This window comes from Kogia breviceps, chromosome 2 (genome assembly GCF_026419965.1).
Source record: "Kogia breviceps isolate mKogBre1 chromosome 2, mKogBre1 haplotype 1, whole genome shotgun sequence".
In the NCBI taxonomy this organism is placed as follows: Eukaryota; Metazoa; Chordata; class Mammalia; order Artiodactyla; family Physeteridae; genus Kogia; species Kogia breviceps.
The window spans coordinates 98448295-98463093 of NC_081311.1; the positions used below are offsets into that span (position 1 = coordinate 98448295).

The window sequence follows — 14799 nt, forward strand, 5'->3', positions numbered from 1 at the left end:
AAAATGGGCAAAAGACTTAAGTAGACATTTTTCCAAAGAAGACATACAGATGGCCAATAGGCACATGAAAAGATGCTCAACATCACTAATTATTAGAGAAATGTAAATCAAAACTACAACTAGTACCACCTCACACCGGTCAGAATGGTCATCATTAAAAAGTCTATAAATAACAAATGCCAGAGCAGGTGTGGAGAAAGGGGAACCCTCCTACACTGTTGGTGGGAATGTAAATTGGTGCAGCCACTATGGAAAATAGTATACAGGTTCCTTAGAAAACTAAAAATAGAACTACCATATCATCCAGCAATCCCACTCCTGGGCATATATCCAAAGAAAACCATAATTCCAAAAGATACATGCAACCCAATTTTCATAGCAGCACTATTTACAATAGCCAAGGCATGGAAGCCACCCAAGTGCCCATCAGCAGTTGATTGGCTTAAGAAGGTGTGGTTTCTATATAAGATGCAATATTACTCAGCCATAAAAAAGAATGAAATATTGCCATTTGCAGCAAAGTGGTTGGACCTAGAAAATATTATGCTTAGCGAAGTAAGTTAGACAAAGACAAACCCTATATGATATCACTTATATTTGGAATCTAAAAAAAAAAACCAAATATATCTATATATGAAACAGAAATAGACTCACAGACATAGAAAACAAACTTACGATTACTAAAGGGCAGAGAGAGGGAGGGACAAATTAGAAGTATGGGATTAACAGATAGAAACTAACATACATAAAATAGATGAGCAACCTGGAATTACTGTATAGCACAGGGAATTATACCCAATATCTTACAATAAGTTATAATAATACATAATTGGCAAAAACCTTGAGTCGCTATGCTGTATACCTGAAACACAATACTGTATACCTGAAACACAATACTGAAACACAATACTGTAAATCAATTATACCTCAATAAAAAAAAGAAAAGGAAAAAAAGAAAAAAATAGTTAAAAATAAGGCACATTTTCCAAACATGATTAATAAGTGATTGTAGATTTTTCAAAGCAAAAACTCAATTCCTTACTCATGCTTGCAATACCCAGGAAAAAAATACAATTTCATTCATTTGCTCTGCTTCACCTGCTTTCAATGTTAGAACACAAAATGTTATAATCTATTATCAGCCAATAATTTTAACACATTTCTCTGTCTAGTTGGGTGTGTTGTTCTTTCTTTTTTGGTGCAGAATACAGGCATATCTATTTCAATATCAATTATAAAAGAACACGGATTATGATGGTAAGCACTGCCCGTATAAGGAACAAGCCAGAGACTTGCAGAAGTAAGGGGGAGATTTTTCACAAAGTGTTCACCAGAAGTTTTTTTCAACAAATAAAGGCAAGAAAATATTACTTATTTGATGAAGTAGGAAAAGATACATGGCTGTAGAGATGACCACAAGGAATGTACTGTAAACCAAGTCATCCGTCATATAATAAATGGGTATCACAACTTGTGTATGTATTGGCCATGCAGAATTGGTGAGCTCCCATTCATGTGCCTCCTCTTTGTTTTTCTCTGAGTGTCTGCCTCATCCTTTTTTTGATATGGTTTTGCTTTACTCTCTCTGTCTCAGAAATCTCTGGGGACATATAAAGAACAGTGTTTCAAGGTTGAGAATAGGGACACACAATTTTGTTGAGGGTTGTATGAAAAGAACAATGCCATGTATTTTAAGCAGTGAAAAGGTCACAGCGATATGAAATGTGTCCACTTCCTAACACAGGCAGCAAAATCAAATTAAGACTAAACTTTTCTTAGAAGTGAAGGCTTTGAGGATAGAGTTCACATCTGTTTTAATACCTTGAACACTCAATGTCTCTGCGTGGATGAAGAGAACACGATATAAGCAAATCATGAAATAAAGGCTGAGCAAAACACACAAAATTCAATAGACCTTTAAAATGATAAACAAGCCACTTGTTTATGACATAACAAAACATCATCTATGTCAAAAACTGAATAAAAGTGAAGACATTTGTTCAGAGTACGTTTGGTCAGGTTCACAAAATGCTATTTAAATTCATGAAAAGAGCTGAATTTATGCTGAGAAGAGATAGATTTTGACTTTGTTACCAATATGCTGAGTTACTCTGGCAATTATTATATGCTCTTTTTATCTTCATTTATTGTTTTCATTATAGAATAATGTGTTGTAAATAGTTAAGATCACGTAGAGTACATTTTTAAAAGCCTTTTCCTTACCACGAAACCTTTGGCTAGATAAACAGAAGGAAAATATTTACCAGTGAGAGAACTTTCCATGAGTGATCTATTGAATGGCAGAATGTTTTTTTGTTTCCTACACGGCAGAATTTCAAAACTGCTATACTATAGCTGGGTATCTGTGTCTATTGGGTTGTGGAAGGAGGGGACAGAGAAAATTGCTTGTTGTGATCTTGGTTCTTTGCTCTTTTTAGTCTTAGAATAGATCAACTTCAGCTGCCTAAGTGCTAGATAAGAGCTAGACTCAGGGAGAGCTGTGTTGCAATTTTATTTTAGATACAGTAAACTAGAGTGTGAAAAGAAGGGTGACAAACAGAATGAAAGGCCAGATAAGGGAAAAGAAACTGATGCTGCAGAGAGCTGCATCACAGTACATTCTTAAGGAAAATAAATTGTCAGCACTTTTGATTTTGTTCTTTAGGAGAGAACTCATTTCACAATAGAACATGAGTTTGACATGAGTAGAGTGAAACAATATTTGTTTTGTCTTAATCTGAAATTTATAAAAATTTATAGTCAGCAATGACTCAGTTATAACATAAGTACATCTAAAAGCTAATGAAATTTCTCCTGTTTCAAGCAAAATATATCAATACATGCAGATACACACATTGGTCAAGAGCTTCTTGGCCAATTCCTTCTATTTCTCATCTATTATCCATAGAATTCCCTTTCATGGAAGGATTGTCCTACATGCAGATTGGTGGAATGAGTTTTCTCATATATTTACTACATCATATAAGAAATAACATTCTTTTTTTTCTGTCAGAGAACAGTTTCTTGTTCACATCCCCATCTTCTTCCATTAGGAATATTATAATATAATATAACCTGCAAATTTCTGCTCCCTGGTTTGTTTACATATAATTTTTGGCTGAATTAATTTCCACAGAGTTACAACTAGGGAAGCGTTTGATATGGACAAGTTTATTTATGCCTCTAACCAGACCCTGTGGTCTACCTGATAATACATAGAAAGTTAGGCTTATCAAACAAATTCTCGAATTGTGTTATCCTCCATTACCTGTGTTCATATACTTGCATTCATAGATCTTTCCCGTGCTAAACTTTTTAGAAAATATTGCCTATATTAATGACCTGAACCTTACAGTGATGTGAGAGTGTTATCATGAAAAGGGTACAGATGATACGTTGGTAAAACCAAAATGACTTGAGCCCAGGCCCAGTGGCTTTAGACAAGTGCCTTCCCTTCCCTGTGCCTAAGTTTGCTTTGGTGTGGGAGATGATAATAATAGTGTCTACCTAGTAGAGTTATGGTAAATATTAAATAAAATAATATATATATAAATTGCTTAGCAAAGTGTCCAGTTTGTAGTTTGTTAAATATTATTAACCCAATATTCTGGTCAGTGCTATGGGACTTGACTGTTTCATCTTCCATTCCTCTCAAGGAAGCTGAGCTCCCAAACCTGGCCATCCCTAGGCAACTCTACAGTGATAAGTCCTGAGCTTTTATATTATAAAAATCAAGTTTTTCTTATTTGGCTCAGTCCAAAGGATGAAAAATTCAGTTGCAGTAAAAGTGTTCTACTTTTCACAGTGGGTGGGTCTTACAGTTAACTTAGAATGAATGAATGAATATGTATGTATTTGTTTTTTTCTGTGTAATTGATTTCTTTCTACACATAGTCACATGTGATTATGCATCTGAGTGTAATTTGTGTGTCTCTGTATGTGTAAATTCTTCCTTTTGTTTCCACAGATATATACTTCTTCTGGAACCACTAAAATGAGAATGTTACCCTCGTATACCTTTCTGATTTATAGAACTTATGACATACATATTAGGTCTTTTTTTTTTTTGAGGCATTTTTTTTTTTCAATAAGTTTTCTTTATATTCAAGAAGCTGCTCAGACTATAAATTTAATGTTTTTTCTTGATCAAAATTTGATCTCAAATTTGGGGGGGTATTTTGTGTTAATAAAACTGCATCCTTTTTCATCCTTACCCTACAGCTCTTCTCACTTCTCTTCTTTTCCTCTGATTTTTAGTAGAATAGCCTTCCACATATCAGGGTCAATTTCTGTCTGATAAAGGCATTCTTCCTTGTCTGGAAGGAAATTCAATTCTATTTTGCTCTTTGATTTCTCTTGAATAGAAGCTAGAGACTGTTCCTTAGCATGATATAAAAACTGCATAAAACTATCATTAGAGCAATGAAAAAAAACAGAATTCAGTTCTTTAAATCAAGTTATTTATATTGATATAGGAATGAAGAGCTTATTGGAACACAGGTTGAAATGTTAAACAGCATGGATATTAATGAGCCAACTACAAAACCCCAAAATGGACTGTTAGTGTTATCCACATAAAATTAACCTCGGGATAAACATCTTAGAAAGCACATAAAATTATCATAAGAGAACCAACAGAAAAGGGTCTCCGGGATGTCTTGTAGACAGAAATTGTGCAATAAAATGGAAGTTCCAATCTCCTAATCATCGCTACCGTCGAAGTCTTACTACATGAATTCTTATTTGTTGGCCAGTTTCCATTTGGGGTAATTTCTAAAAGAGTGGTTGAGGAGGTCGAAGGAGAAAGGGGTTTGTTGACCTTTATTTTCAGTTTCTGGGGATGGCTGTGTAATCACTGAGCTAGAAAGCGCTTCATCCTGGCCTTTGAGACATTGACACCTAAGTCACTCACTGTCAAAAGACAGTTTAGCACATTGTATAAACAGATCGAGAACAGGAGACTCTACCTAATTCTTTATGTGAATATAATTGTTATGTAAATCTTTTATGCAAAAGCTCTGCTTTAGATATTATAATGGAAAATATTCTACATGCTGGCTTAAGGAATATGGGTATATTCCAAAAGAAATAGAACTACGTATGTGTATATTAAAATGAGAAGCTGATGGCAATCTTCACAACAATCTCGTATTTCTTCATTTTCCATTTTGTGTGTGTGTGTGTGTGTGCTGCACGGCTTGTGGGATCTTAGTGCCCCAAACATGGGTTGAACCCCGGGGCCAAGGCAGTGAAAGTGCCAGAGTGCTAACCACTAGACCCCCAGAGAACTCCCTTCATTTTCTAAAGTAGAATACAATGCAGCATGAGAATGTTGTGAGTGTAACATTGAGGCATACAATACATAGGATGTATATCACGGATTGCAATGGATTTATAATATAGGGATGGATACTAATTATATACAAACTTTGAACCTTCATTTTATCATGGACAGGGCATCATCCACTTTCAATAATACATGGTGGTTATACATTTTCCCTAACTAGAATCCTTTAGCTGGATTCTAAATGTCAATTTATCAACTGAAAAATGTGGCTACATAAACACAGGTAATTTTAATCTTAGCTTACATCATTGTGTCAGTTAAACAGAAATAATAATAACTATAGTGCTAACTATGAATAAGTAACATAATGTCACTGATGCACTCCTTCAGCTTGGGGCTTTGTTGGATTACCAAAGGAGAAAACACCATGTTTAGTATCCTTAGTTTAACCTTTCAAAGACATGTCAAATTAGTAACATAGTTAATGTTTTCTTCTATCATAGATTTCAGTAAAAAATAAAAAAAAAATAAAACAGAAGAAAATAATGATCTAATATAGTTATACCCTTACATTTATGACTTAATATGTGACCATCCAAACCAAAAAAAAAAAAAAAACAGAATTAGGAAGCATTTCTTATGAAAAGCACTCAGAAGCATATCTTTAAATATAGAATATACTTGTATGTTTCAAATAGGTAATCAATTGACATTATTCATATGAAACCATATCACATTATTCATGTCATTCATATGAAACCATTAATATCTGAGACCTGTATTAAGAGAGGAAAAGAGCTAAAATGGTATAAATATGTAAGTCATAGAAGTGACTTTATATATTTTATACTAGTATATGTACAGAAATCTATCAATTTAAAAGAATAGTCAAGAGAATATTATGTCTTACATATTACATACACATTTTTGTAAATTAAAAAATTTTTTCCCTGTGATATTTTCTTAATACATTAACTTTGAGTGTGTACAGTTTTAAACAGTACTAAGAAATTAATACTGACATTAAGAGGTATTATCTATAGACTGAAAGAACAAGCTCTAATCTGTTCAAGAATAATATAAAAAAGCAATGATCACCTTCTCCCCTTCCATTACCAAGATTAAATGCCACTGTCTTTTCTCTCCTTAATCATTTCCTGGATATTACAGTGTGAGTACATTTTACATTCACTTAAATGAGCAACATGAACAAGAATGAGAAAAGTCAGAAACTTAAAATTTAAAGTTTGACCCTCCTTACATGGCAAACAGTAATGACTCGTTGAGACAAGTACTAGCTACCTCTCTTGTCCATTTATATCTAGCAAATGTGTTACCTTTGTAAAAAACTGAGAGTGAAATGGGTATGTATTTGGCATGAACAAGTGGATAATCAAATAATGTTATAGAAATTTTGGAATGTGTTGTTACTCTTGAGAAACAAAACAAACTTACTTCTAACAATCTGATCTGCTCAAAAGTCTATGAATCCACATAGTAAGTGAAGAGAGTAAATAAAGACTTCCCATAAAGTGAACCTTCTGATTATAATTTGGAATTTTATGAAATAGTGTGGATTGAGAATTTGATCTTTCATATGGACTATCTTGGAACTTACTCATGATTTTTTTTTTTTTTCCTGCGGTATGCGGGCCTCTCACTGTTGTGGCCTCTCCCGTTGCGGAGCACGGGCTCCGGACGCGCAGGCTCAGCGGCCATGGCTCACGGGCCCAGTCGCTTCGTGGCACGTGGGATCTTCCCGGACCGGGGCACGAACCCGTGTCTTCTGCATCGGCAGGCGGACCCCTAACCACTGTGCCACCAAGGAAGCCCCTCATGATTTTTTACATTAATTTTTTTATTGGAGTATAGTTGCTTTACAATGTCGTTGTTAGTTTCTGCTGTATAGCAAAGTGAATCAGCTATACGTATGCATATAACCCCTCTTTTTTGGATTTCCTTCCCATTTAAGTCACCACAGAACATTGGGTAGAATTCCCTGTGCTATACAGTAAGTTCTCATTAGTTACCTATTTTATACATAGCAGTGTATGTATGTCAATCCCAATCCCACAATTCGTCCTTTATAATCTTTATTTTATACCAAAGCATTAACACGGTTCAGGTGGAAAATGTTACATTCTAGAGATTATCACAAACTGTTAAGTGGAAAGAACAAAAGGTTATATGAATTTGGTTTTAGAGAAGAGTCCCTATTGATTCTGGACAGCATTTTTCACAATCTTCCAAGAATAATTATCATGCAATGGGATATGTAAGTAGAGTATTGTGTAATAGAAAGAGCAGAGCTTTCTGATCTGAAAAATAAATTGAAAAAACCTTTGAGTTCAAACACTAACTTTGTCCTGCCCATGATCTTGGAGTTAATATCCATGTCATATTTTAGTCATAGTTTCCTTGTGTTAAATGGAGGAAAGTGATATTTACCTCATTGGTCTCTGTAAGAATTAAAGATGCCATTTATACATCCTTAGCATGATGCCCCTTGTACAATGAACACTCAATAAATGATAGCTGTTATAAAATCCTATTATTTTAAGAAGATAATCTCAATAATCAAATGTAAAAGAGAAACAGTAAAAAGATAGCATGAAAATCAATCATTATTTAGCTTTATCCAAAAGATTTTAAGAGAAATGAGAAACTCACCTCATGTTTTTCTGAGAGGAAAACTAAACTGCAGAAAAACTGACTCATCCTAAAGGCTGATTTAACACATTATAAACCCTCAAATAATTTACTTCTCTTTTTCTCTACTTTGATTTAACTCATTCCTGATGACTAACTCAGGGTTGATTGATTTCTTTGTTTATTCATTTATGTATTCCATCATTCATATATTCACTCATTCATACATTCATTTATTCATTCATTCTATGACTATTTTATGAACATAAATAATGCTCCAAGCACTGTGTTAAGGTAAAACAATACAAAAAGGGTTGTTATCAGCAATGAGTTTATAGTTTAAAAGGAGAGACAGCAAAGCAAATATTGTATATAATCTGGTGTGGTTTCATGTTATAACAGAAGTATGTATAGAATTATGTAAAAATACATCTCAAAGTCTTAATAGAAACTAAAGGTACTGGGAGACTGTGGACAAAGACACAGAGAAATGATTGAAAAGCTGGTATTTCATTTTTAAAACAGTTTTTAAAAATATCTAGAGCACTAAATGTCTCTTTAGAGGGTGGGTGGAGCCAGATGAAGATGGAGAGATATGTGGAAACAGATGAAGACGTTTGTATGCTATGTTAGGAAATGTGAACTTTTAATCATTTGGAGAATAATAATGAGAGGATTTTACCCAGGAGAGCCACATTTTCAGATATGGATCTCACAAAGTTCACTCTAGCAGCAGAGTGGAAAAGAAACTGAAAGAGAGAGGATATAGCGATACATTACAGAAAAGGAAGTGTAGGTAGAGAGCAGGGTGACAGATTAGAATTGACTCGTCCAGTTATACTCTATGCCTGGTGTGGGACTTGAAGAAGAGTGTGGGCTCTTGGAGGACCCCATTGGTTCAAAGGTCAAGACAAGACACTATGGTCCCAAGAACCTAATGTTATTCAACATTTTAAATAATATCCATATTGTTTTTTGAAAGGAAAATGTGTGTATGAAAAAAGCAGTGATGTTAACTTGACTGCTGGAGATGAGTAGCTGGATAATTTTGCTCACTATGAATGTACCAATTATACCCTGCTTTTTGACAGAATAACTATACAAAAAGAGCTGGCAAACAGCTTACTTCCATTAAGATGATCAAGTCCTAGGACTCTGATATGAATAACATTGACTAAATGATGAAAATATCTAGATAAAAATGAACAATCCTCTCCAGTTAAAATGGCTTAGTGGGAAACTGTAGTAAACTGTAGTAATAACCATATTCATCTGATTTCTGGCCATTGTCAATCTCTTCACTCAACACAAATTTGTGGAGCAACTCTGCAAAAACTAGTTGTTGTGAGGAAGACATAAATGAATAAGGCATTGTTTAATACACAGAATGTATTACTATATTAAAATAAAGATTTTTAACATTTCTATTTTCTTAAGATGCTGAAATATTCATAAGCCATTGTTTAAATTGTTTCTCTAAATACTCACTTCTAGACCGTGGCTTTTTCCTTCAGAAACATTGGTGCAAAATTTAGTGGGAGTCAGAAATTCCCTAAATAGTATATAAAAACATCCTCACCAAATTAGGGTAAAGTGGGAAAAGTAACAATATGATCAATATGATTCAAGATATATGGAAAGACTTTGAACAAAAGGCTGTCACTGTAGGAGGAGGCATAGATTTGAGATTGTTATAGGATATAGATGGGCTGATGGAAAGGGTAAAAGAAAGCTTCAGGAAGATAAGACTTGATGGATGATCAAGAATTCATTAGGATTTCAAGGAAGATGAATTCAGCAAGATGGGACTAAGTCATAACGGCATGATAAAGGATGTTGCATTCTGGAAATTAATGTAATGTGTTGAACAGTCACTGCCTCTCTGCGTTAGACCTTTGCCAAGGGTGGCATGGATAAGTTGAACATGAAAGAGTATAAAATGGGAAGACATGATGATTCCTTGGCACTGAATGAAACTCCTCAGCTTGATATGCTTGTCTTCAGAAACATAGTGAACAGAGAAAAAACCTTTCATCTCTAATAACAGTATATCTCTTTAGATTGTTTTCTATCAGGCTCTAGGCCTTTAGATTTATATTAATTTATCAAACAAACATCTATAACTGTAGGCTCTCTCTCAAGTAATCTTCAGTCTTGCACTATTAAAAGAATTACAGATTAGTTAGTAAGTTTTCATAAGGTTCCTCTAATGTGTGCTAGGTATTGTGGAGATAACACAAATCTTAAAAAAATGATTACAGATTTCAAGATACCATTTCAGCCATTAGCACAGCTTCTTGCACATAAAAGCAACATGGTAAATTTGTATTGTACTAAGTTACATATATAGGAGTAGAAAATAAGAATAACATAAGAAACAATAATTCAAGGAGATACATGCTGAAATGGATATAGATGGATATAGTATATATACTATAGACTAGATGCATGTAGAATAGGTATGAACATGAATATATATAGACTACTGGGTTCTTAAGTACTCAATATAACATTAAGAGAAAGACTGCAGAAAGGACAATAGGAGTAAAACAAGAAAAAGGGGTCATGACCTCACAGAGGCTACTGTAAGTTGAGGCCACTACATTTGTAGTGGCAAATGTTTCTTAGATTTTCTATTACAGTAAAATGTTTGGTTGCCATTGATTCACTTGTACTTTCAATATCATGAAATTAGGTTTGAGTTTCAGAAAATATGGCCACAGAGAGGTCCTCAAAGGACGATTTCTTCTGAGGTTCCATAATGAAAATTTAGCAGAAAGATGATTCCTAATAGCCAGAGGCTACTTTCTTCAAGGCCAATCTTCCTTCAACTCCTCAGACTGCTGCAGCCAGTCTCCAACTTACGCATTCACTATAGAATTTCCTGGACGCAAACCCATCTCTATAGATGAAGAATTGACTCACAGCCTGTCAGGTACTAGATGCACTGCACAGAATAGCAATAAAGTAGTGACACCAAAATCACTAAATCATATCTTAGCCTCATTTAAATATTAGTTACTTTATTTACTATTCTTCACTGTCAAATTGTCCATTTAGGGAAAAAAAGACAATTATTATTATTTTCTTTTTGCGAGTGTGGAGTCCACTAATAACTGAACACAGTACTTAATCTTAAGAAAAAAAATGCCCTTAAATTATAAACCTTCTAAAAAACAGGTAAAAGACACTTTACACTTAAGCCATTCTGACCTATATGGGTTTCCAAGCATAAGTATTTTAGGAATGATCATGTAGCTTAAAGCAATCAATCATTTTATAAATATAAAATCAAAAAAGAAAAAATCCTCAGTTTGGCTTTGTAAGTAATATTCTGTGAAACTTCTGAGAATTTACCTCTAAAAATCAAGGAGTTTGGATAAATTAAATTAATATTTAGTATAATCAGCATATAAAAACAAATGTAAACTAATGAATTAGTACTCACTTTTATTCTTTGTTTCAACAAAAAATGTGGCAAATTAAATGCTATAGCCCTAACTATATTATTTTATCTGCTTTAGTAATGTCTATTAAATAATTTTATGGATGCTAAAATATATTATTAAATGTTTATATTGATACTTTTAAATATTAAAATGACTACTTCTAATAATAATTATGTTTATGGTTACAATTTATTAAACACCAACTGCAAATGTTTATGCTCTTCCAGACACTATGTTGACATGTTTATATATATTATTCCATGTTATTGTCTTCAATTTATTTATAAGGAAACTGAAGCTTAGAAAAATTAAGCAATGTACTGGTAAAACTTTGAGCTGAGATTTGAATCCAGGCCTACCTGACTCCTAAGCCAATACTTTTACTCTACTCTCCTGCCTCTAAAAAACACTTAACTATTCCTTTCTAATAAGAGAGTTGAGTCTTGTGCAATTCCTTATATTCCTCTTATGAACTAAAAATCACCCAGACCAAAGCACAAATCTGATGGCAGGACAAGCCAGTTGGCTTCTCTGACTCAAGGCTACAGAGAGAATTTGAACTCTTGTCTACTTTTTCCCCCAAAGTCTGACACACTCTGGAGCCAGTGGATATGTGTCAGTGGATATATAAGTCATGCTTCAAGGAAGATGCCTAGTAGAGTTCCTTTCCATGAGAAGCCTCATTTCTCAGTGAATAAAAAGAACAATCCCTTTTCCCAAAAGGAGATATGACTGAGACAGAACATGAGGTTGAGAATTTGATTTTTAGTTTTTTCTCATTTTAGTGCCTGAGATATTTCCCCAATAAATCACACATACAGTTCAAACAGGAATTGAATACTCAGCCACAAAAATGAATGAAATAATGCCATGTGCAACAACATGGATGGACCTAAAGATTATCATACTACATGAAGTAAGTCAGACAGAGAAAGACAAATATCATACCCTATCACTTATACATGGTATCTTAAAAAATGATAAAAATGAACTTATTTACAAAACAGAAATCGACTCACAGATACAGAAAACAAACTTATGGTTACCAAAGGGGAAATGGGGGAGGACGGATAAATTAGGAGTTTGGGATAAACATATATACACTATGTATAAAATATATATATATATATATAATAGATTAAGTATATATATAATAGATTAACTGAATCACCTTGCTGTATACCTGAAACTGTAAATCAACTAAAATTTATTATACTTCAATTTTAAAAAAAGCACTAAAGACAACTAAGTGAAAGAGAAGATACAGGAGAAGGAGTTAAGATAAGAAAAGAGCAAATAAGAACCTCCTCAGGAAGATACCAAGAAATTTCAGGGCCTCTGGCTATTAGAGACAAAGGAGAAAGGTCCTGGCATGAGAAACAAAGATAGCTCAAGGTATTAGAGTTAGGAATAAACATTGGAGTGAGTGAAAATATTAAGTATTGTATTTTCTGTATTATTTGGCTTATTAAAATGAAATGACAAATTGCTTCTATTTATCAAAAGATCTAAATCAATGCAATCTATATAAAAAGAATGAATTATAATCACAATAATTATAAGACTCACATGTGCTAGTCATTTTATAGCTATTTCATTTAATCTAAAAAGCAGCCTTCAAACATAGGCTGGATTATAATGCTCATTTTATATTTGGAAAAGCTGAACTTTACAAGAGGTTACGTAACTTGTTCAAGGACACACTGTTAGTAAATGATAAAACTGGAATTTGAAGCCAGGCAGTTGGATTCCGCAGACTGAATACTTACTGTCCACATTCAATAGTCACAACAAGTAATGTTATTTTCTATTCTACTCTTCCAAAAAGGCTCTGAACAATTGTAGACAATTTTAAGCACTGTCATAGCAATATGTTGGCTGGGTTCTTAATAAGGAAAATAACTAATAACTCTCAGGAATACAATTCTACATCAATATCAAGTTAGTTAACCAAGAGATGTTAGAGGCCTCTGTGCCCAGTAGTATATAGTCACAATATAATCTCACAGAAAGTATGAATGAATTCAATTCCAAAGTCAATTCCAAGTTGGAAAAACCGAAGATTCAGGTTTTTCTGAGGACAGGAGTGTCTCCTGCTGATCTTAAATCCAGGAAGGAAAACTGATAAGAGTAATATAAATACAACAAATTGTTTCAACAATGGAAATAAATGTTTCCTCAATGCTGCATCAAGAACTAATAGAAAACATAAGGCTTACCTGTCAAAACATGGATGTACTTTAAAAACATCATGCTAAGTGAAACAACCAGTCACAGAAGGGCAAATACTGCATGATTCCACTTACATGAGGCATCTAAAATAGTCAGATTCATAGAAGCAGAGAGTAGAATGGTGGTTTTCAGGGGCTGGAGGGAGGAGGGATGGGGAGTTGCTTTTCAATGGGTATAAAGTTTCAGTCATGCAAGATGAGTAAGTTCTAGAGATCTGCTATACAGCACTGTGCCTGTAGTTAACAACACTGTATTGTATACCTAAAATTTTGTCCAGAGGGTAGATCTCATGTTAAGTGCTCTCACCACAATTTTTAAAAAATGGCTTTTACAAATCTAATATAACTTTGATATGACAAATACATCACAAAGAAAGAAAGAAAGAAAGAAAAACACCGGGAGCATAGAGCTTGAGTAATTGCTAAGCAGACATCCATAAACCAAACTATATGTCATTATTCCCAGGAGTAACAATGAGTGCAATCTGGGATGCAAGAAGCACAAACAATTACACACCCCTCCATATTATTTAGTGGTGGTGTCCTTGAGGAAGTCATAAAACTGACAGCTGTCCCAGTTATCTACACATATAGGATTTCTTCTGTTGTTTTTTAATCAGAATACTGCCATGTGAGACATAAAAATTCTAAACTCTTTAGGTTCCTTTATTTCAAAAACAAATAAAATACTTACATTATTAACAGAAGAGCATACTGGTTTCGGTCCGTAAAATCTTTGGGAAAGGACAACTGTAAAGGAAGTTCTTTTAAAGAAAGAGCAAAATATTAAAGATGGAGAGTCATTTATATGTAAAACTATAAGGTGCAGAGAAAGTTTTTTTTTTTGAATAACATAGCATGCACAAAACTTTACCATAGTCATCAATATGAAGTGTTTTAATTTCTGACTTTACTATCTTCTTCTTCAGGATAGCTTCCTTCAGCATAGAATTGCTTTCCAATATAAAATATTCTATAAGTCAAAAAGGATAGTGTAAATAATCTCTATGTGTTGATTAAGAAACAGTGTAACACAAATAATTATCCATCATTACCAGTTGACAGGCACTGTGCTAGTCACCGATTACTCTCTCATAAATTCTCTTCTGGATTATTACAACAGTTTTCTAACTGAGCTTCTTTATTCCAGGGAAATTGTCTCCAGTTGCCCCTTATACTTGGA

General features: G+C 33.7%; 1 protein-coding gene across 5 annotated transcripts in view; it reads right to left on the bottom strand.

Annotated features, from left to right (window-relative positions):
• The window catches only part of DPP10 (dipeptidyl peptidase like 10), a 1329914-nt gene that overhangs the window by 29794 nt on the left and 1285321 nt on the right, over positions 1 to 14799 (bottom strand). For all 5 annotated transcript variants that reach the window (XM_067025881.1, XM_059052403.2, XM_067025884.1 and 2 more), the window contains 2 exons: positions 14491 to 14589; positions 14311 to 14380 (listed from right to left, as the gene is read on the bottom strand). In XM_067025881.1, the coding sequence (XP_066881982.1) occupies positions 14311 to 14380; positions 14491 to 14589 (169 nt within the window). The remainder of the gene's footprint in view (positions 1 to 14310; positions 14381 to 14490; positions 14590 to 14799) is intronic.